Raw genomic sequence first — 25,670 nt, 5'->3', positions numbered from 1 at the left:
TACTTTTAAATCACCACAGTTATTCAAGTAATAGTCCATGTTAATTACATCAACATGGACACGTTAATGTTGTTGTTATTATTATTATGTGACACCTAGGGAATCCAAAGACTCATCGAGGGAGAGTATGCCAACAGCATCGAACGATTGAAACCCTTCCAACTACTAACTGTGCTCAAACTTGCTTAACTTTTGCATGAGCCATTAGAAACAGAGGCTCTACTAATCGACCAACTTATTCTATGGCCATGTTTATTATCAGAAAGGTTCCATCATACTTATTGCATGAGTAAAAAGTGTAGGAAGCTTCTTCTTACTACTGTGCATGAATATTATACAACAAAAACTACATTTAAGCTTGTTTAAAAGTCCACAAACAAGTACCAATCTTTCAAGTACCAGTGACATAATTCCATTCTTTGTTTCAAAAATGTCAACAATGCATGTTATGCTATATCTTTGCTTAACACTTATAAGTGAATAATACACACACAAGCATTTTGTGCTTGTGCAGCCTCTGACTTTTAAAGGCAACATAATAAATTAAAGTTTGTGTTAATAGCATCCCTTTATATAAGTCAGATGTAGATGTATTCATACGCATCTCCATTTAGTTTCAAACTACAGCAACAAAAGTGAAATTGAGTAATAATTTAAAATTTTACTATTATACCAATTAATTCATAATAAAATATTCCAGGAACCTATGAAGAGCATACCTATGTGTCATAAAATAAATAAAAATTTGCACACACTATTTCAGAGAAATCAGTTTTTCTGAAATAATTGTGCAACTTATCTATGTGGAAGTGTAATTTAGTCATACCTCTTTAGAATCTCTACAAACATAATATTTTTTCATTAGAGTATTTAGGTTGAAGCGCTTATTTACTCTTAATTAGATTTAATGGAGTGAATATAGCATGGAAAAATAACCAAGCACAAGTTTAGTTGTTTCTGTATTTTGTCTCAGTCATCGAGACATCATAAGGGATACAATCTTAAAATTGTAAAAGTGCACACAAAAATAAAAAGCCTTAGGTCTCATGATGTGCTGTATGGGTACTTTTGGCTAGTCTTAGCTGTTGGGCAGGAGTCCTAAGAATTAGCTTCCCAAATCTTGGGAAGTTTAACAGAACCATATTTATTTAGATTATATGTTGATTTGTTAAATCTGCTGCTGATTCTGAAAAAAAGTTTTTCAAGTTTGCGATTGTTGCAGTGAACCATAAGTTTTTTTTTCCATTTGCTGTGTAAGACAAACAAGACACAGTCAGCTAGATCTGACTGACCATAGCTGTGGTGGCAGATGTATTTCTTGTGTTCTCCAAGATGGATGTTGGCAGATCTCCCAGTTTGAAGATGGCTGTACTTATCTGCTGTCCTAAAGATTCACTCCCTCCCTTTGCTGTTCCAGGTGTTTGCAAGATTTCTTGTTCTTGCAACTTATCATATTATGGTCTAAATGTCTTTAAAAGGGCAGATAGCAAAATTAAACCATCAGTATTCACTATTTAGCACTGGCATTAGTTTCTTTTCTAGGTGATAATTAGGAAAGCAATTGGGTTATTTAAGATGGTCATCTTGTGGCCATCAGATGCATTTAAAGTTATCATATTATAAATGCAATATGGTAATCCCAAAATCTGTGGTCTGCCAAAAGTTTCTCTACAGTCAATAGCTGAAGGAATTGATTGTATACTCATTATCACTTAGTCAAGAAACTGTTGGCAACACTCAAGAAGTTGGTAAGTCCCCCCCCCCCCCCCGTTTGTGTGTGTGTGTGTGTGTAAACACCACTTTGTAAACAAAACTCAGAGTATCATGCTCAACAGCAAAGATTTATTTTAGTCAAATTTTTTTTTATATGTCTTTCATCTTCATGAATGTCCCACTCACTGATGATTCTTCTTTTATAGGACAAATTTTTGGCTTGATGTCACAGCCTTCTGCCCACACTTCATTCTAGGTGTTTCATTTGGAAAAATAACTTCTACCTACAAAAGAACTTATGGGCAGTGCTAGCAGCTTTACCTCACGATAGATGACTTTTAAAATCTGGAATATTTTGAGCAATTAGTCTAGATTTTGCTACTATGAAATCCAAAGTTCAGCTCTGATATGTTGATGATATATTTATTTGGTCTCATGGCTGCTGAATGTAAAACATCTTCCTAAGCCACTTTAGCACACAACATGAACACATACAATTCTCCATTGAAATTGAAAATCAGAACATGCTTTTATTTCTGTATGTAGTTATCATGTCAAACAAATGATAGTCAAACTAGAGCAGATGGGGTTGGATATTAGATTAGTGCATTGGATTGGAGACTGGCTATCTGATAGGTATCAACAAGGTGTGTACGGGGGAGCGAGTGGTGTGCCTCAGGGGTCTATTTTGGGGCCATTACTGTTTAACTTGTACATTAACGATATAGCTGAAGATTTGGATGGAGATATTCAGTTGTTTTCAGATGATGCAAAGTTGGGACGAACCATGAAGAGTAGTGAAAATGTTGCGGCCTTACAAGAAGACTTGAATAAATTGAGTGATTGGGCACGGAAATGGAGATGTGAATTCAATGTTGCAAAATGTAAGGTTTAAAATTTGGAAAAAAAAGATTTAAAAAGAAAATCAGCTAATGCCATTTTATTCCCGTATACAGGGAGTAGATGAGGCCGTTTAGCCCTATCTAACTTTTGGAGACTGAGTGGACAGTTCAATCTCCACTGGTACCCAATCAGAGATAGCTGGCCCAAGGCTATCACTAATTAAGTGGCACGCAGTGAAGAGAGACGGCTCAACAAGTGCCGCCATCTTGTGGTCCCAAACCCTACCGCTTGTATTTTTTAATGTCTGAAATAATGTGGATTCTACGGTCGATTTTCTTGAGTTTACGGGACTAAAAACCCGAGTTTCTGGTAGAAAAAACCCGCTTGCCTGTGCCAGAGATTGACTAACTCGGGAACCGATCGAAAAAAGGCTTAAAAAAATTTCTTCTAGTTGCTGACTGGTTTCAAACTAAGAAGTCTTCCTCTGTATGGTCAAGTACTGTGGTGTGCAAACGCCACATGCAGAATTTATGCTTGGTGAGGATATATTGTTGGAGGTGGAAGAAATAAGAGATCTGGGGGTGATAGTGGATAAGGATCTGAAATTTAGGGGACACATAGCCAAAATTGTGAAGATAACACAAAGGCTTCTGGGAATGACTGGATTCGAAACTAAGAAGTCTTCCTTCGTGTGGTCAAGTACTGTGGTGTGCAAACACCACATGCAGAATTTATGCTTGGTGAGGATATATTGTTGGAGGTGGAAGAAATAAGAGATCTGGGGGTGATAGTGGATAAGGATCTGAAATTTAGGGGACACATAGCCAAAATTGTGAAGATAACACAAAGGCTTCTGGGAATGATGCGGAGGACACTGACGTGTAGAAGTAGGGAGATTCCTGTTCCGTTGTATAAAGCTTTGATTAGGCCACACATGAACTGTTGCGCCCAGATTTGGTCACCTGGTTTTCAGAAGGATGAAGAGATGTTGGAATGGCGATTGACTAAGGTAGTTTCTGATCTTTGGAATGTCGAGTATGAGGAAAGATTTAGAAGATGTAATTGCAGAGTCTGGTGGACAGGAGGTAGAGGGGAGATATGATAGAGACCTACAAGTTGGTAAGGGGTTGCTATAGAATCAATGCTGGAGAATTTCTACAGAAAATAGTGGGAGATCAGGGGAGAACCAGAGGTCATCCCTGGAAACTGTATAAAGAGGGTGTGAGTAGGGAGTGAGGGGCAGGTTTCTTCATGCAGAGTTGTAAATGATTGGAATGCCTTGCCTGAGAGTGTGGTGTCTGCAAGGAGTTTGAATGTGTTCAAAGCATGGTATGATGAGTTGTCGTGTGATAAAAGGACCTCCCAGATGAGTCTTTGACTCCATGAGGTCTTGGGATGGTAATAATAATAATAATAATAATGTCTTTCTTCAGGCTGTCTATTCTTCATTACCTACCATAAGCTACATGGAGGCCAATAACTTGTTAATGAATTGATTGTTTGCATTTTTGAAAATTATGGAGACAACTATCATCTGTGAATAAAAACTTTAGTTTAATATAACTAAAATCTACATTCGACATTTCGACCTTTATGTCAAGGTCATCTTCTGGAACATACAACTATACACAGGAAACAAGCTACAATCAAACTAGTTTGTTAAAGACACTGATCAACCGCTACAACAATTGTTGGCCTGACCTCTGGTGGGGGGAAAAAAATTATACATCGCTAGAGTCCTATTATTATCTGTTGGTTGTAGAAATACATTGGGCACAACAACAACAAGTATCTATCTATATACATATATTAACATCATGTACACATTCCAGCAGTTGGTATGGAATGGTTTCTAATACTAGCTGAGGATTGGCTAGAGTCCTGACTTATGCTGGATCTTATATTACCATGTCTGGTGGCCTCTGGTGGATAATCTGGAAAGTCCTTCACTTCTTGGCCACCAGACACGGTTAAAAAAACTCAAACCCCACTACGCCCCCCCCCCCCCCCAGAATATGTGGGGTTCCAAAAATACACAAACAAAATGTGCCCCTTCGACCAATCATGGAAGGAATAGACAGTCCCAATTACCACTTAGCCAAGAAATTAGCAGCAACACTCAAGGAGTTGGTAGGTCATTCCCCCTCCTACATAAAAAACACACAACACTTTATAAACAAAATTAAAAACATAATACTCGACAAAGTCGACTTATTAGTTAGTTTCGACATTTCTGCCCTTTTCACTAACGTCCCCATCAATGACACAATTCTCCTACTACAGAACAAATTTCCACTCGACATTATGGCCCTCTTAGCCCATGTACTACAGTCCGGTTACTTCGTGTGGCAAAACAAATTCTACCTACAAAAAGAAGGTACAGCCATGGGCTCACCACTATTCCCCCCCCCCAATCGCTAACTTCTACATGGGAAACCTTTGAGCAAAGGGCTCCTGATTCTGCCACGCTAAGACCGACAGTCTGGCTTAGATATGTTGACGACGTGTTCGCGATCTGGCCACACGGGCGACAAGCGCAACACATTCCTTAGCCACCTGAACAAACAACACGAACGCATACAATTTACCATCGAAATCAAAAACCAAAATTCGCTCCCGTTCCTAGACACACTAGTCACACGTCTTCCTTCAGGCCGTCTATCCTTCATGGTCTACCGAAAACCGACACACACTGGCCAATACATACATGCTAATTCATGCCACCCATCACAAAAATATGGAGTTATTAACACCCTTAAAAACTGAGCTACAACAATTTGCTCTAACCATCAAGCCCTGAAACAAGAACTAAAAATCATCAGCGACACATTCATAAATAATGGCTATAACAAAAATACTGTTAATAAAATACTTCATAAAACTACAACAAAAACGAATCTAGATTACAGTAAAACCATAGCCATCCCATACATTAAAGGGTTATCGGAAAAAATCAACAGAATCCTACAACATTATAACCTCAATGCCACCTTTAAACCACCCACTAAACTTAAAACCATATTCAACTTTTCTAAGGATCCTCTCCTCCTATTAGCACATCCTGGAGTCTATTGCATCCGCTGCACCTGTAACTTACCGTACGTTGGTGAAACAGGACGGACAATCCCTCTACGCAAGAAAGAACACATTAAATATAACTATTATGGTGAAGCAGGCCTCTCAGACCACGCACTCAACACCTTACACCAGATCAACTGGAAAAGTACCTGCTCTTTACACCGCACAAAAACCTGGTATGAAAGGAAATTTAAGGAATCCTGCAAAATCCTGATAAACCACCCAAATATCAACAACAAAGATGTCATGAAAATTCCAAGGATCTGGATGACACACATTCAGCCTACCTAATATGTAAGATCCAGCATAAGTCAGGACTCTAGCCAATCTTCAGCTATTATTAGAAACCATTCCATACCAACTGGCTGGAATGTGTACGTGATGTTAATATATGTATATAGATAGATACTTGTTGTTGTGCCCAATGTATTTCTACAACCAACAGATAATAATAGGACTCTAGCGTTGATGTATAATTTTTTTTTTTTTTCCACCAGAGGTCAGGCCCACAATTGTTGTAGCGGTTGATCAGTGTCTTTAACAAACCAGTTTGATTGTAGTGTAGCTTGTTTCCTGTGTATAGTTGTATGCTCCAGAAGATGACCTTGACATAAAGGTCGAAACGTCGAATGTAGATTTTAGTTATATTAAACTGAAGTTTTTATTCAAACATGGTAGTTGTCTCCATAATTTTCAAAAATGCATTCGGATCACCGTGTAAGCCTAAAAGAAAAGAATTGATTGTTCCTTTTGTCACAAATCAACTTGTGTGTTGTATTTAATTGTTCAATTAAATTATATTCAGTGAAGATATAAGAAAAGAAACCAAAAACATTGGACATAGGAGAAGAAATTTTAAAATGGAGATGTGTAGGACACATTGTATGGATGAACAGTGATAAATGGACAATCATCCAGTGGATGCCACTGTGTAATTGTCCAGTGGAAAGATGGAGGCAGATGGGGAGGACTATAACCATTGATGGTTATAAAAGGTGCTAGAAGAATAAGAAGAGAATTAAATGCTAATATCTTGGCAGTTTGGGTGCAGTTTTCTAAATTTGTCATTTGTTTTCACTCCTCTCAGCTTTCTGCTTATAAGTTCTTGGACACTGTTCTTTCAATGAAGCAAAGTTGACATTTCATCTGTTTGAATGAAGACATAATTTCTCTGTTTAGGAAGCATGTATAATATTTAACTTAAACATACTGCATCATACATCTTATTTCTTTCAGAAATATCAAACTTTGCTGCTATTTCTATTATGGCTTCAACATTTTACATTTAGTTCTGCATTTATTCTCCAGTAGTTTCACTTCATTACTATAAACTAGGAAGAATAGCTCATGTATGAAAGGGTAAACCTTGGTCATGTCTATCATGGTTTCTCTTCCTGTATCACAAATGTAGCATTTTTTGTAATTGTATGCTCAATTTCTATTATGTTCATTAAAATACATTAAGGAAATCTTTTTTCTGGCATATTATTGGAACCATTTGATTTGCTTTCCAATTTGAAGGTAGTCTGTTCACTAAGTCAGATTAAATGATATCTTGGTTTGATCTTTAACATTAATATCAAAATAATGTCACCATCAAGTTTCTAATATGCAGGATACTATGACATTACTACAAGAGAAGTTTACATTATTACTAACTTCCTATTCATGATTTTCTCTCCACATTAGTCAATTAGTTGTGATTGTGCAAATCATTAAAACAATGTTGTGATGCTAGAAAAACAAACCTCATATTACAATTCAGTGCCATTTGTCTTAGTAAAATTAGCCTATTCTTAGATGAATGATGGGGTTTAACTTCCCAATGTTTCTTCCCATAAATTTTCAGTTTAGCCCAATTTATTAATGATACAATATTTTTATTATTCTTTTATTTATTTATTTTATTTTATTATTTTTTTGTAATAATCCAACTTATGAAAGGTACTAAGGGTTAGATAACTGGAAATTCCTGTTCTGGAGATCAAACATGATACTTATTTAGATCTCCTGTTAATTATCATTATGCAGGCCTCTCAAACTCATCACAGGAGACTTGCGCCATTGTTATTCACACAATCTACTATATCTTCTAAAACTAAGAATAGAGCATTCACAAAGAAGGCTCTCACAACTATCTCTGGCACCCATTTCACTCATATACCACACTTCAAGCAAAAAAAAAATCTAGTTTGTATGCACTTGTTAATTCAAGATGTGCAATTGCACTGTTGCACAGCTTGACCCATTGTTCTTACCCTCATCCATTTATGTATTATGTTTCTATCATAATCCATTTTTTCCCCATCTCTTAGCTAAAACTTTGTAACTCACAAACCTTCATTATATCATTGTAAGAAATACCCCATAAGTTGGACATCATTTTTGGTCACTCACCTCTGAATCCTCAGCTGTGGTGTAATAGTGGTGAGTCATATAATTACCTAAAGACATTTGCAAATTCCGTCGAGATGCTACTATCAGGTTGACAGTTAAATTCATATAATGTGTGTAATGAATGCAGTATACATATAAAGGATAGAATAATCCACTGAAACATTACAGTGATGTAAAACGTATGTAAATTGCATTCATTGCACATATATTATGGACAATTCCTGTTTATGTAAATTCAATTGACGTAAATTCAGACTTATGGAGATTATCTTAAAAAGGCTATTGAAAAAAACTTAGAATTATAATAAAAGTTTTATTTAATGTACCTATGTTACTTTCACTCAGTGAACAGCAGTCTTCAGTTGGTCTGTGCAGTGCATGTGTATGCCTTCCTCAATTTGTTTTATATTGAATATGGACGTGTTGTGTATTTGTATTTATATACTTTAATAATTTTTAGTGTGTGCTGTAGTAGAGTACACTTGTGACTGAAACAGAAATGGAAATAGAGCTTGAGAATGAATAATTTGATTGGGCATAGGGAGAATGTGCGGATGGACATGAAGAAATTATTGAGGAGACTGTAAGAAAACAGTGTACAAGGTAGAGTAGGTGTTATCCAGGTATGATGATGTATCAAGATGTAAGCAAAATTAATGAATAGTATGGTAGTAGAACCATGTGACGAAAAAGTTCAGTTTGTTGATGTGTGAAATGCATTTGAGGTACAAATGGAATTGTACAAAAGAGATTACATTTAAATGGATTTAGTTTGAATCATCTGGAGAGACTTGCTAGAGGGAAGTTAGAGGTAATGTAAATAAGTGGTAGAGTGCGCAGCATGGACCAGAGTGATTGTGAATGGAGATGAGAATATGAGGACAGGATGCACGTTGGGCAGGGAAACAGGAGAGTCAAGGATGGCATAGGAAGAGTAGATTCTGGAAATAGTAATGAATACACTTATAGGGATGGGATGGTCTGGGATACAATGGGAGTACGTGAATTTGGGCAGATATGTGGGATAATGGTAAGGGCAGACAGCAGCATATGCAGATGATGATGGGTGGTATGGATAGGAGTGGTTATAGATCAAGAAATGTTATGCTTATTTATGAATGCCAGGAGTATCAGAAATAAGGGAGATGAAATTGTTGTATTGATTGACTTCATTACCTGAAAATAATTGTAATAAGCGAAACATAGAGGAGAATGATATCCTGACAAGAATAGAAATGAAAGGATATAATGTTTTTCTTGGGGATAGGAAGAGCTAGAAAGGGAGTGGTTGCTAATGATAGTGGCAAAATTATTTCTGCACACAAGCTTGAGATACAAGGAGAAAATGGTAGCTGTAGATTTTAAGCAGTTATGGCATGAGGTGGGGGTTGATATGATTAGGTATTTATTATTATTATTATTGTTGTTATTCTGGGCAACTCCAAGTAGTCTACAGACTCATCGAGGGAGGCCCTAACATCATGTCAAGAACAACTATTCGAAATTCACACAGTATCTATTATACCTCGCCTTGAACTCATTCACGGTCGTAGCACCCACAACAGACTCTGGCAGCTTATTCCACTCATTCACCACTCTCCAAGTAAAAAACCTAGCTCTAACACACCTGCTAACCACATTCTTGCCCAGCTTCCATGAATGGCCCCTAGTCCTCCCACCACCAGTCCTATTTTCAAAAATATCTTCTGGATTAATCTTATAGAAACCCTTCAGTAATTTGAATGTCTCAATCATATCACCCCTTTTCCGCTTATCGACCAATTTTTGCAACCCACAAATCTTCAACCTGTTCTCATAAAGTTCATTCCACAGACCTGCTATCATCTTGGTCACTTGTCTCTGGATCCTCTCCACCTATTCCCCATCAAGAAGAAACTCTGGCGCCCATATCTGGGCACAGTAGTCTAGATGGGGTCTTATCAAGGCTCGATACAGAGGAACAATAACTTGTTTGTCTCTGCTTGTTAAAGTATTTTTTAGAAGCTAAGTGATTTGATGAGCTGATTTAGCCACATTTGCAATGTGCCCCCTGAACTTCAATTCCCTATCCACCAACACTCCCAAATCCCTGGGCTCATCAATCTCCTGGAGTACAGTTCCACCAGTGTGATATAATGCTGCTATTCTTTTCACCACAAAATGCATAACCTTACACTTTGCACATTAAATTGACATCCATTTTCCCTAGCCCAGTCCTCCAAACTATCCAAATCATCCTGTAAAATTTTGATATCCTGTGCACTCACAATTGCTCTACCCAACTTTGCATCATCAGCAAACAAGTGAACACTTCCTCTCAGATCTTTTCCTATATCATTGATGAACAAATTGAAAAGTAGTGGTCCAAGAACAGAGCCCTGCAGCACACCACTAGTCAAGCTGTCTTTTGGACTCAACTCCTGAATAAACCACTCTCTGGTATCTCTCCATCAACCACCCTCCTATCCATCTCACCAACCCTATATCCATCCTTATCTGCTCCCGTTTACGGATTAGAGTTCCATGTGGTATCCTGTCAAAGGCCTTTGCAAGGTCCAGTAGAATCACTGTAAACCCATTACCCTTATCCAGTTTGGCTGTCACTGTGTTATAAAATGTGAGCAAGTTACTGAGGCATGATCTACCCTTTACAAAACCATGTTGTCCCCCATACAATATCCAATTTTCATCTATCCATTCTTGTATTCTTTTCTTAATTAATTTCTCCAAGACCTTGACAACGATTCCTGATATGCTTATCGGTCAGTAATTTACAACAGCAGTCTTGGAACCTCCTTTATGAAGTGGAACCTATTTTCCCCTCTTTCCACCCCCTTGGGACTAACCCAGACCTGAGACTCAAATTAAACAAAATGGTCAAGGGTACTGACAATTCTTTAGCTGCTTCACGTGCGACAAGAGCTGGTATACCATCCAATCCCATTGATGTATTGACATTGAGGTTTTGCAATAGAATACTCACCTCCACTTCATTCACCACAATTCCCGTATAATCTATTGGTTCATTCATTTCTGCAATGTCATCACCTGGATGATATATTCTTGCAAAGTGCTCGCTCGGTAACTCAACTATATCAACTGATTCCGTTACCTCCCTACCATCGGCATTCTTTAAAATCATTATGCCATATACATTTTTTCTTTTACTTGCAACATATCGAAAAAACTGTTTAGGATTCTCTTTAGCTTGCATGGCCAATGTTCTTTCGTAATCATTTTTTTTCTTTTCTTACCACACTCGTTACCCTTCTGGCCTGTGCTTTTTCCCGTTCATGTGCCTGCCAGTTACCTTTCTCCTTAAATTCCCTCCATAGTTGTTTCTTTTTTTGCAGCTCAAGCCTAATGGTGTTATTCATCCATTTAACCCCTACTTGATTTATTATTCGGACTCTAGGTATACAGTCAGCCATTGCTTCATGCAAACACTTGTTAACTGCCTCCCATGCACTATCAACTTCCAGCCCATCAGTTGTACATGCCATGGCACTGAACTAATCAAACTCCTAAGCTTGTTATACTTATCAGCCTGATAATTCCACATGTACCCTGTCTTAATTGTAAATTCCACACCTTTAGCCACCTCCCAAGTCAAGACCCTATGATCACTCTCACCAATTGGTGGCAATGTGGTCATATTAGTTACAGCCAAATTCTCAGATGCAATTACTAGGTCAAACACTCTCTGACCCCTAGTATTTTCCATTGCATGCTGTCACACATAGTTATCCCTTAATAACCGTATAAAATCCAATTCCTTCCTCCCATGGATCCTCTCCTCACTCCTATCAATGCGACCATAGTTGAAATCTCCCATAATAATTACCCTCCTTCCACTCATTTCTTCTATTTGTTTGTGCATACTATCTCTACCATCTTTTCCATCACCTAGTCTATAGCAGCACACAATTGTATATTTTGTTCTGCTAGCCACATTCTCACACCAAATGGCCTCAAATGTGCTCTTTTCTCTATCCTGCAATACAACTTCTATTCTCCTTGGTTGCAGCTCATCAGCTATCATCAACAGTACTCCTTCCCCCATTGTATTCTCCCTGTCATTCCTGAACACACTGTACCCCTCACATTCAATCCCACTAGCTATATCATCTTCTGTCAGTTGTCAATAACCAGTGAAACAGGTTATTGTTTCACTAATGCCAATAACCTGTGGTCTGGAAGTGCCAACCATGGCCAAAAACTCTTCCTTCTTGTTCCTAATACTCCTAGCATTAGTGTACATGAATTTCAGACCCCCATTAGCCCCATCCCTACCTTGATGCCTTATACTAACTATCCCATTCTGATTTGTTGTCCTTATTCGCTCGGGCATATTATACTCATTCATACACTCAACTGCCTCCCTAAGGTCTGCATATCTACCCCCCCCCCCCCCTTAATAAATCTAGTTTCCCTGATTCTGCACATCCACTTCATTCAACAACACTTTTTCAAATCTCCTTAGACCAAATGCATTCAAATGCAAGCCATCTATCTTATATATATATATCCTTTCGCCCATCGAACTCACTCCACACGTCCACAAATTCCACACCACTCATCATATACAAACCACGCATAAAGTCTTTTGCAATTATGGCCCTCCTTTTAAACACTTCACTGTCATACCGTGGCAAAAGACTAATCATCCTAACTCTCTCACTCTTTTCTTTTGCTACCTCAAACAATTCATTCAGGTCCTCTATCATTTCCATTTTATCCCTTTCAAATCATTCGTACCTGCCACAACAATCATTTCTTTCACCCTTTCCTTTTGCTCTCTAATAGACTCAGTAAAAGTCCCGTCACATCAACACTCATTTAGGTGGGGGTTGATATGACGGGATATTTAGGTGGGTGTTTCTACAGGTCAGAGAATGTGGAGAATGAAGACAAAGAAATGTATAGCCAATTGGAATGGCGAATTTTAATTATGGCAATGTTGATAAGAAAGAAGTAGCCTCGAGGAATAAGGAGAATGAATATCTTGAGTTCTTAAGGGAGAACTATCCAAGGCAAAACAGAGGCCACACAATGGTTTGAGAGTCTTGGATCTGATTATATTATCAGAGGATATAATTGACTCTGGTGATCACTTAATGGTTTAATCTTTCTCCAGTTGGCAACAATGACCATGAAGTGATCACCAGAGTCATGAGTCATATGAGCTAGTCTTACAAGAACTGCTGTGAAGAAGAGATATATGTGAAAAACAGGGCTATTGATTATGAAAAGCATAGGCAGCTGAGAGCTATAGCATGGAAAGAGGTGTTGAGTGGAAAAGAGACAACTGCTTTGATAAAGAGCTGCTTAACATCAGCATTGTCTGAGTATATTCCAAAGGTGAAACAACGAAATAAGGTAGGAGTAAAATGGATGAACAATGAGATTAGGAATGGAATCTGGAAGAAGGCACTGTGGAGGCAACACAAGGTGAATGTCGGTGATAATCAGCTGCAAGCTGTACAAAGAGCAATCCAGCAATGTGACTTTTAATGAAGACAGCAAAAATGCAATATGAATAGAAATTAATTCAGCAAAAAAAAAAATAAATAAAATAAATAAATCCTAACGAGTTCTTGCAATATGTGTTAAGCAGAAGAAAGAATGGCTGTGGGAGTTAGTTGATGACAGTGGTAGATTTATAACTGATGCTGAGGATATAGTTGAAGTATTCAATGAGCAGTTCATCAGGGTTTTTCATCTGCACATAGGTGATATCATTAGATGGAGTGTAGAAGTATGGTGGAGAAGGGAGTGACAGTGAGTGAATAGGAGGTATGTGGAATTAAATAAACTTGATTTTAATAAGGCAGTAGGACTTAGCAGTATGTCACAGTGTGTCTTGAAGGAATGCTCTAGGGAATTAATGGTACCCTTGGCACACATGTTTAACATGAGTCGCAACATTGCGAGTCGCAAAGGAGTGGGAAGTTGGAAAAATTGTTCCACTTCCCAAATAGGAGTTAGGGCTGAGGCTACAAATTATAGGCCAATCTATGTGTCTGGAGCTATTGTTAAGGTGTTTGAGAGGTTGGTGAGAACTAGGATTCAAAATTGGATTGATAATGGTGGTATTCTCTATAATGGTTATCTTGGATTTGTTAGGAGGATGTCATGTTTTAGCAATCTGCTCATGTACTACAACAAGATGATGAATTCACTGGATAGGGGAGATGTGTATATATATATATATATCAATTTTTAAAGGCCTTTAATAGATTGTCACACAAGCTGGTAACATTCAAACAGATGGGATTGGATAAGAGACAGATGTTGATTGTCTTGTTAGTTAAGTATCAAAGGTTGTCTACAGTGGAGTAGTATCCCTAAAGAGCAAAGTCACTGGCGGAATGTTACGAGAGTCTCTTTTTGAGCCAGTCCATTAGTAGCCCAATATTTACTTATATTTACATAAGATTTTTTTACATACCATTACATTTTTTACATTACAATTACCTGAATGTGTAATATTTTGGCCTCATTGATGGCTTTTTTTTTTACAGTGATATATATATATATATATCAGGTGTGTGGTGCTCATCCACCAAAAAGCAATATCACCGATATTATATTTTTGCACTTATTCCCATTAAAGACTCCCCTAATTGTTTCCAGACTTTGCGTGATTCCTAAAAGTAAACATAATATACTAATGCTTCATGAAGAGGACACTTTTCGAAGTGTAAACATTGCATCACATTTGCGTTAATAGCCCAGGTGTACTTTCAAAATACATACACCTTTGAGCCCTTTGAAAAGATGTGTAGATGGTGCAGTGCCTCAAATTCTTAGCATTCTAGTAGTTTTAAACTGCTCAGAAGCAAGGCTGGGTGAGCTCCGAGACAATAGCACCTAGTGAATGCTGTCATTAGTCTTGAGTTGCTGTTTTTGTTTTCTGAGTTTCATCTGTTTTGCGTGCGTGAAGTCTGAACTGACATGGTAGGCAAGTTTTTATATATAATTTTTGATAAATTTATAACTTTTTTGCCCATATTTGCAATGGGCAATAGTATTGTAGGCATTGGAGATAAGCTTTGTCCTCCCCTTCCAAATTTTACACCTTTGAGTAATTCAAATATACCAACCAAATATTGTTTTGTAGTATATAGTATCTTAAAACAAACACAATGCCCCATTCTGCGCAGATTTGGTTACAATTGATAAAGTATTCATAGTTATTTTACAATTAATTGCATTAGACCAATTAAGATGAACACTGATGGTCTTATACACTCATAAAACTTTCATACATCGATAAAAATGCAACGATACTGTCAGACTGATGTGAATTTTGTAGCCCCGGTTGCATAAGCCACGACAGCACTCACCTAAAATGGGCATGCAGCACCACTGATATATATATATATATATATATATATTCTTCTTTTTTTTTTTTTTTTTTTTTTTTTTTTCCTTTGTATAAAAAATGTCTGGATAGTTTGCTACTTGATTTATAGATAGTGTCAGGCTTTTCAGATATGATGAGTTACTCTTTCATCATAAAAAGGAAGTAATCTAATCATTGAAGTAGTAGCAATAGATGACTGAAGCTTGGGGGAAAGCAAGAAATTAAATGAGTAACAGTGTTTAATTTTATTATTTTCTGACTGCACATTTTCATTTGATTTGTAAGTGCTGTCAGAAAGTAATAAAAATTTATAGCTTTTTATTGCTGTTTCCTGAAAATTCAGCTGAATGCAACACGTTATTTATCTTGAATATCTCATGTTAATGAAAATATTCTTTATCATATTAAGTAACAGTAATCAGCTTAAGTCATGAAATTGAACATTGTGTTACATTTCTTATATTATTGTACTCTTACCTTTTTACATTAATACGGTAAATGACAGTCATACTCAGCCACTCATTAGCAACTTAGTATTTAAATCACATTCATCTCTGCAATTGATGAATTAGTATGAGTATGATCAGCCACAGTAGTGACTGGCTTGTAGTAACAGTCAAAGACTAACTGTGATTAGCTAGATGTGTGGATGTGTGATTTACTGTATTACAGAATAATGCAAAAAAAAAAAAAAAAGTGGGGGGTGCTTTCCTAAATAATTTAAGAATGGCAATCTAATCGCCTAGAAGGCACTGTAAAGCTGTATTTCTGCAGAGAATGTTGCTGAATATTTTAATATTATTTTTATGAAAAATGAATATATCATGTTAGCTTCATTTGCAAATAAGTATTTTGTTTGTGTATGATAGAGATATAGACCATCCTCTGAAAGTTGCTGGTGAGTTTATTCAAAATGATGATAGACATGTGGATATTGATCTTGATGTGGCAGCAAATTATCAGACTGAGACAGTGGATTTTCCTGACAGTCCTAAACACACAAAGCTACTGAAAGAAAAATCATCAAGTTTGCAGGTTTCTGTTTAAATTTTTTTATAAATAATCAAAAATATATAATATATAATCAGAAATATTTTTAATAATTAATATTCTTAACTTGAATAAGGGATATGACAGACCATCGAGCTTAGCATGTAGGGGATAATGTGAGTATACTTGAACAAGGATATCTTTAAGAATATCATGTTTTGAAATAGGTATGAAATACTTAAAAGTCTATATAAAACATATCTGTCATTTCACGGAAAGTAAATCTTATTGCATTAAAAATCTCAAAAAAAAAAAAAAAAAAGGAGAGAAAATAGCAACAACATTTATGCTTGCTTTGGGAGACTAAAATTTGCTTGATTATATATATACCCCCCCCGATGCCTATGGCGCCCAACACCCCCGAGTTCCAGACTGGTAGGCCGGTTCTCCTTGAACTTTGAAGACTTGAAAGGGGGTCTCCCCCCCAGCACCTATGCCGCCCAACTCCCCCCCCCCCCCTGACTTCCAGACTGGTAGGCCAGTTCTCCTTGAATTCTGATACTCAAAAGGGGGTGCCTCAGCGCCTACGGCACCCAACCCCCGGAGTTCCAGACTGGTAGGCCAGTTCTTGAATTCTGATGACTCGAATTTTGAAGACTTGAAAGGCCCCCCCCCACTGGCACCTACGGCACCCAACCCCCGAGTTCCAGACTGGTAGGCCTGTTCTCCTTGAATTCTGATGACTCGAATTTTGAAGACTTGACACTCAGGGTAGCCCTGAGTTTCAAAATGTTTCAAATAACTTGACAAAAAACGTGACACAAAACGTTACAAAAAAACTTATCATTTTATATTATAGAGTAGATATATATATATATAAAAGTCTAAAGATGGTACAACACCAGGGCAACTCATTGTAAAGGTAAAGCTCTGATCACTATTCTTAGTATTTTCTGATAATGTAAAGCACATCTCACTAAAAGATGCAATACATTATGGGTGGGGTCACTACCCAGACCGGTTTCAATCTTTTTTTGAGGTCTCCTCAGTGAGTAGCTAGACCCTAAATACCAAGGTTTTAGTACCTTTACCTATAGAAGTTACTGCAAGCTGTTTTTATTTTTAATAAGAATCTCTGGAGAAGATATAGATGTAATTAATTTTTTAACTTGGAGATACTGTATATTAGGGTTACCATGTAATTTTATAAGCTTGGTTATAATTTTTAAGTTATGTTGTAGCTCAAGTTAAAAAAATAATTACATACATATATATATATATATATATATATATATATATATATTTATTTTTTTTTTTTAAAGAATTGAATGACTAGAACCGAGATTTAAGTAAAAAGTTTTTAATATTAAAACACTACTAGTTTCGGCTTTTAACAGCCTTCATCAGGTGACATTATAAAAGAAAGAAAAAACACTAAAACACTGAAGCTTAAATAAACTAAGAACATCATAGAGAGTCTCTATACATAATTAACATTAAAACGTGGTTGTATTTAAAACTGTTCTTTCGTTTGTGGTATTGTTGGGAAAGTACGTGCTAGTAGCATCTCGTGAACGCCAGTACATGATTACAGCTGAATGACTATCTAAATAATAACTGGATTGAAGATGATTTTCCTAGATTCTACGATTTTTCTCTCTAGTTCATCATTGCAACAGAAGATGTTAGTAGATTTTTCCCAGCAGACTTTGTGACTTTGGCTTTCATCATTAGGATTAGCCGAGAAAAGGATATGACTTGATAATATCCTTTTGTAAGTAATGTCCTTCATGTGTTCTTCCATATGCAATTCGACAGATTTGTCTGTCTGCCCAAAATAAGCAATATCACAATCACACAATATTTTATATACACCAGGTTATTTGAGTTGATGACAAGGTTTTGGGTGGCTTATTAAGAAACGGATTTTTGGAAGTGGAGTGAACAAGGTTCTGATATTGTATTTTCTTAGAACTTTTGCTAATTTATGTGAAACTGTACTTATGTAAGGAATAGAAATATTGCCTTTGAATCTATTTGTTCCTTCTGAGTGATGTCTGGGAAGGTTAAGAAGGAATTTTTCAATGATTCTCTTGGAATATCCATTAACTCAGAAGAAACAAATAGATTCAAAAATAGATATGACTTGATAATATCCTTTTGTAAGTAATGTCCTTCATGTGTTCTTCCATATGCAATTCGACAGATTTGTCTGTCTGCCCAAAATAAGCAATATCACAATCACACAATATTTTATATACACCAGGTTATTTGAGTTGATGACAAGGTTTTGGGTGGCTTATTAAGAAACGGATTTTTGGAAGTGGAGTGAACAAGGTTCTGATATTGTATTTTCTTAGAACTTTTGCTAATTTATGTGAAACTGTACTTATGTAAGGAATAGAAATATTGCCTTTGAATCTATTTGTTTCTTCTGAGTGATGTCTGGGAAGGTTAAGAAGGAATTTTTCAATGATTCTCTTGGAATATCCATTAACTCAGAAGAAACAAATAGATTCAAAGGCAATATTTCTATTCCTTACATAAGTACAGTTTCCCCCTCCCCTTCTCACAAATACATTTGGAACAAATATTTCAATTCTTTGAAAGTAAACTAGATTGCCCATGTTTAAAATTGTTTAAAATTATTGTTGCCATTTAGTCAAACAGTGTATATCAAATGTGTTGAATTGAAACCTGATAAAATGTATGGCATTTGCCAGTGTTATTCGGCTGCTGAGAACATATACACAGTGCATGATATCTATATATATTCATGCTGTTTGTTTTATCTCCATTAGATACCAAATAAAAGTGAATATATAGATGCAAGCAGGCATAAATAAATAAATAAAAAACTAGTTGTGCACATAATCATATTAGGAACATATTAAATGTCCACATGCAAGAAACTAAAATGCAAGACACAAAACTGGATATGTTATAGAGAAAACCATCAAGAAGCATGGAAGTCAATTTTTAATGATGCATACTTTAGGAAATAGGCATGTATAAATTCAGATAGTGTAGTAAGGATCCACAGGATTAGAAAATTTCACATTTGTGCCAGCTATAGTGAAGTAGTTTCATGCATTTTTGTCATTACTCTTTCCTTTCATGTTAGGCTGAATGGCCTGTCACAACCATGATACTGCTTATGATAGGATAGTTAATGGCTGTAAATTGCATGAGTTCCTCTTGCCAGTTTGCTTGTTTTACAGAATGAAATGCCAAAGTTTCCAGAGGTCAAAACCATGCCACTTCCATATAAGACTGGCTAACCTATTTTCAATTGAAAAATCCTATAAAAGTTTTTATGTCCTAGTCAGGATTTGAACCCGGGTATTTCTAGCCAAAAGGCTTCATCTATACCAACTGAGCTAGTCTATTTTTTTTCCCCTATTTTTTAATGTATTTCAGTATCATGGATGGATTAAGGAATTTATTATTATTATTATTATTATTTCGGGCGACTCCAGGAGTCCTTAGACTCATCGAGGGAGGCCCTAAACATCATGTCCACACAACTATGCGATTACATTCTCACAGTATCTATCATACCTCGTCTTGAACTCGTTCACCGTCATAGCACCCACAACAGACTCTGGCAGCTTATTTCACTCATTTACCACTCTAAAAGTAAAGAATCCAGCTCTAACACCCCCTGCTAACCACACTCTTGCCCAGCTTCCATAGGTGTCCCCTAGTTCTCCCACCACCAGTCCTGATCTCAAAAATATCCTCTGAATTAATCCTATAGAATCCATTTAGCAATTTGAATGTCTCAATCATATCTCCCCTCCTCCGCCTATCAACTAGTTTCTGCAACCCACAAATCTTCAACCTGTTCTCATATGGTTCATTCCATAGACCTGTTATCATCTTAGTCACTCGCCTCTGGATCCTCTCCACCTCCTCCCCATCAAGAAGGAACCGAGGTGACCAAATCTGGGCACAGTAGTCGAGATGGGGTCTTATCAAGGCTCGATACAGAGGAACAATAACTTGCTTATCTCTGCTCATCAAGGTATTTTTCAACAACCAAGTGAGTTGATGAGCTGATTTAGCTACTTTTGCAGTGTGCCCCCTAAACTTCATCTCCCTATCCACCAACACTCCCAAGTCCCTGGCCTCATCAATCTCTTGGAGTACAGTTCCACCAATGTGGTATACTGCTGCTAATCTTTTCACCCCAAAATGCATAACCTTACATTTTGTCACATTAAATTGACATCTATTCTCCTTAGCCCAGAACTCCAATCTATCTAAGTCATCCTGCAAGATTTTGACATCTTCTGCATTCACTATTGCCCTACCCAACTTTGCATCATCAGCGAACAAATAAATTGTTCCACTTAGATCCTTCCCTATATCGTTAATGAACAGATTAAACAGCAGTGGTCCAAGAACAGAGCCCTGCGGCACACCATTAGTCACAGGCCGTCTTTTGGACTCTACTCCTGAATAAACTACTCTTTGATATCTTTCCATCAACCAACCACCTATCCATCTCACCAACCCTATATCCATTCCCATATGTTGTAGTTTACGGATTAGTATTCCATGTGGTATCCTGTCAAACGCCATTGCCAGGTCCAGCAGTATCACTGTAAACCCATTTCCCTTATCCAGTTCAGCCGTCACCTTGTTATAAAACTTGAGCAAGTTACTGAAGCACGATCTACCCTTCACAAAGCCATGCTGTCCCCTGTACAGTATCTCCTTTTCATCAATCCATTCCTGTATTTTTCCCTTGACTACTTTCTCTAAGACCTTGACAACGACTCCTGATATGCTGATCGGTCGGTAATTTGCAACCGTAGTCTTGGATCCTCCTTTATGCAGTGAAACTATTTTCCCCTCTTTCCACACCTTCGGGACTAAGCCAGACCTGAGACTCAGATTAAACAACATGGTCAAGGGTACCGATAATTCTTTAGCCGCTTCACGCAAGACCCACAGATGTGTTCACATTAAGGTTCTGTAATAGACTAGTCACCTCCACTTCATTCATCATTATTCCCGTATAAACTAATGGTTCCTTCATTTTTTCAATGTCACCACCTGGATGATATGCTTTTGCAAAGTGCGCGCTCAGTAACTCCACTATATCGACTGATTCAGTGACCTCCTTACCATCATCATTCCTTAAAATCATTTTGCCTTGTACAGTTTTTTTCTTGCTTGTAGCATATTGAAAGAACTGTTTTGGATTCTCTTTTGCTTGCAAAGCTAGTTTCCTTTCATAATCCACTTTTGCTTTTTTTACCACACTCGTTACCTTTTGTGTGCCTGCAGGTCACCCCTTTCTTTAAATTCCCTCCACAGTTGTTTCTTTTTTTGCAGCTCAAGCTTAATGGTGTTATTCATCCATTTAACCCCTACTTGTTTTACTATTCGGACCCTAGGTATACAATCAGCCATTACCTCCTGTAAATGCACCTTGACCACTTCCCATGCTCTATCGACGTCCAGCCCTTGCAGTTGTACATGCCATGGCACTGATCCAAGCAATCTCCTAAGCTTGTCATACTTGCCAGCACGGTAATTCCACATATACCCTGTCTTAATCGAAAATTCCACACTTTTAGCCACCTCCCAGGTCAAGACCTTATGATCACTCTCACCAATAGGTGGCAACATGGTCATATTCATTACAGTCAAATTCTCAGATGCTATTACCAGGTCAAGCACTCTCACACCCCTAGTATTTTCAATTACATGCTGTCTCAGATAGTTATCCCTTAATAATTGAATAAAATATTTTTCCTTCCTCACATGTGTCTTCTCCTCCTTCCAATCAATGTTACCATAGTTGAAATCCTCCATAATAATTACCCTCCTTCCACTCATTTCATCAATTTCCTTATGCATACTATCTCCACCATCTATTCCATCACCTGGTCTATAGTAGCATCCAACTGTATATTTTATTCTGCCAGTCTCAATCTCACACCAAATAGCCTCAAATGAGCTCCTTTCACTATCCTGCGATACAACTTCAATTCTCCTTGGCTGCAGTTCATCAGCTATCATCAATAATACCCCTCCCCCCATTTTATTCTCTCTGTCCCTCCTAAACACACTATAACCTACGTATTCTATCCCACTAACTATATCTTCTTCCGTCAGCCATGTTTCACTAATGCCAATAACCTGTGGCCAGGAAGAGCCAATCAAGGCCAAAAATTCTTCCTTCTTGTTCCTAATACTCCTGTATTAGGAGTATTAATTTATTTTTGCATTTACATTTTTTGCATAGTCTGGAAACCTTGCCCCCGAGAGAGAGAGAGAGCTGACATGGAACTTTTTCAAACCACTTCAGGCCTCCAGTAAGTGATTGGGCATTGGTGCACCATGTGGTGAAATTCATTTTATTTTGAACATTATTTGTTCAATTTCACAAAGGCGAGAATATAATTTTTATACATACATTCTTCTCTTCTCTTTTCTTTTTTTGTCTCACTCTGCACAAAGTGACAAAATTGGAGATTACAGGAACAGGAAATGTGATAAACTCTCATTATTTTTGAAGTCCATGACTCCAAGAAAGATAATATCCTTATGGGAGTGAAGAAAGCATACACCAATTTTTTATTTGGAAAGAGAGGGAAATACAACACCAAAATTCTTAATATTTTGATATTTGCTCAGAAGTACTTTTGATGTAGAAAATTCAGATCCCAGTGGAGGAATGTAATTGTTCCTCCATAACACTATGAAAGTATCTCTGGCTAGTGTTGCCTCACAATGTGGGAGGCATGATTTGTATTGTTGCAGCAGCTAGACAGGAATTCTGACTTGGAGGCATTCAGTCATCATCCCACATTAAGGACCTAAATCTTTAGTCCTTAATGTGTAGGTGCATGAATCTTAAAACATTCACTCCATTTACTTCTACTGTATGGTTATTCATCCATACTCAATTATTGATTATTAAGAATATTGTCAGATTTGTCCATAACCTTGATAATGCTATGTCAGGGTCAGCTATGGATGTAGCTAGTCAGACTTGCACCTTAGTCTGTTATGTGTGCATGGATTCTGGACTCATATGTTGACTAAAATCCATGAGGCCATCCTGTCCCAACTTAACCTAGACAAAGCTACTTTGTCCCATCTTAGTCCTGTAGTATAGAATAATGCATGAATTACATTATTCTATACATCCTATCATAAATTCTTACTTTAACTAGTCATAGAATCACCAGGCTTGCTCCATTGACAACTCCACCAACTCCATTTGATGAGCACGTTGTTGTTTAGAGTTAACTAGTTTCCTACAGATATATATGTAGGTACATGGTGTGGTTGATGAGGCCCTTTTAATTCAAAGCATTCCTTGACTTGCTCTAGATGTAGTCAGGATTACTCCTGGAATGGGAAACCAATGGTCTTGAAAAAATAATAACAATTCCCTGTTGCTTAGACCAAAGTCTTGCAGTCCTAACCTTATCATATCAGGACTTCCAGTTCTGGTTAGCTTATTTCACCAGCATGACCAGAGCTGCTATCCAGTTTTTACTGCTATGAGACATAGTTACTTCCACCATTTTTATGCTCCTTTGTTGATATGCTTTCACTTAAATAGCTGAGCACTGGGCAGAAGTCACATTGTGTCACCACCTCAACAACCACCACAGTGCTTTGTTTTAATTACACTTGGATTCCCTTGGTCTATGCCAGTTCTGAGTTAGCTGTTAGTTGCCAGCTGAAACAATCACACAGGATGGGCCATCTAGCACGACATGCAGTTGAGGCATTCCTTGATAAGGTCCTGATGCTGGTCTGGGCTTGACAGTTTTGCCCAGTCCCGGTGCAGTTTGGACTCTATCCCGATTTGCCCACTCCTCATAACCAATCTTTGCCCTGAGGTTTCAGATCTGTAAATGAGATCACTTCACAAGTTTAATTTGAATATAAATGGCTTTCTCAGATTGATCATTAAAAATAATCACAGCATATCATTGTTTCCCCTAGACTTTGTTTTAGACCTACACTTTTTGACAGTTTTCCATATAGCCTCTATTGTTTTATACTCAATTTTTCTTATCGAATCATCTTATTCTTAAACAACTTTACTACAGTACAGTACATTTTTTTTTTTTTATGTTTTATATTATCTCTAATATTGTAAGTGCATTCCCAGCAGCAAATGCATTGTACATGGCATAAGATATTATTAACTTGCAAAAACTTCGTATTTCATATATACTTTGACATCATGTTGGGAAAGAATCTTAGGTTTTATAAACTGATGTTTTTCATTTGTATCATTAATCAGAGTTTTAATTGTGCCGAGCACCTAGTCATGGAAGTCTGTCTCAATTTTTTAAAACTATGTTGGAAGTTTTTTCCCACTGGTTAGACTATAATAAATTTAGTTTAATCCTTTATCCAAGTGTAAGTAAACAAAGTTTACACCTGAAGTATCTTCAGGACTGAGGCAACTCGTGGTAAAAGTGGACCAAACTCTCATCACTCCTTGTCTCAGTATCTTCCATAATGCAAAGCACATCTCCTTGCAGACATATATAATGCTATGCATTAAGGAAAGGGCCACTACCCAGACCAGTTTCAACCTTTATTGAGGTCTCGTCAGTGGGAGCCAGACCCAGAAGTGGTGATACTAAATCAGAAGCAATGGAGAAGTCATATTTACCTATAAGAGTTGCCAAAAGGTGTACCACCTTATTATTAAATTACTCTGGATTTAGAGAAAGATGTTGGAAGTTTTTTCCCACTTGGTTAGACTATAAGAACTTTAGTTTAATCCTTCATCCAAGTGTAAGCAAACAAGGTTTGCGCCTGAAGTATCTTCAGGACTGAGGCAACTCATGGTAAAGGTGGACCATTGCTTACACTTGGATAATGGATTCAACTAAATTTATTATATTTTTAAAACTAATTTGCTGCTGGAGAAATAGACAAGAGATCTTGTGTTCAGCTTCAGGTATTTTTGAAATTACATAGGCTTAAAAAATTATATATATACTAGGGGGGGGGGGGGCTCTTCCCCTGTCGCCTGTGGCACCCAACCCCCTGAATTCCGGGCTGGTAAGTCGGAGACAAAAAACGTGGCATAAAATCATTTCAAATTTCGGCTTATCTTTATATATATATAAAATAACTTCTAATATTCTAACGTCTAATATTCACATATGTTATGATGAACTTGAAAGATGTATCCTGGAGTCAAAAGAAAACCCTCGTACCCACATGAATAGCAACCTTAGTTACAATTTACCAGACTCTCATAGCTCTGCTATTTGGTATTGGC

At 37.2% G+C, this 25,670-nt stretch overlaps 1 protein-coding gene across 4 annotated transcripts in view; it reads left to right on the top strand.

Moving 5' to 3' along the window:
* The window catches only part of LOC150100307 (uncharacterized), a 495,437-nt gene that overhangs the window by 222,586 nt on the left and 247,181 nt on the right, over window positions 1–25,670 (top strand). For all 4 annotated transcript variants that reach the window (XM_090402566.1, XM_090402565.1, XM_090402567.1 and 1 more), the window contains exon 11: window positions 16,270–16,435. In XM_090402566.1, the coding sequence (XP_090258692.1) occupies window positions 16,270–16,435 (166 nt within the window). The remainder of the gene's footprint in view (window positions 1–16,269; window positions 16,436–25,670) is intronic.

This window comes from Typopeltis vanoorti, chromosome 13 (genome assembly GCF_054136105.1).
Source record: "Typopeltis vanoorti isolate ZY-2024b chromosome 13, IOZ_Tvanoo_1.0, whole genome shotgun sequence".
Classification (NCBI taxonomy): domain Eukaryota; kingdom Metazoa; phylum Arthropoda; class Arachnida; order Uropygi; family Thelyphonidae; genus Typopeltis; species Typopeltis vanoorti.
The sequence above is the reverse complement of the archived record's forward strand: the minus strand, read 5'-3'. Positions and strand labels throughout refer to the sequence as shown.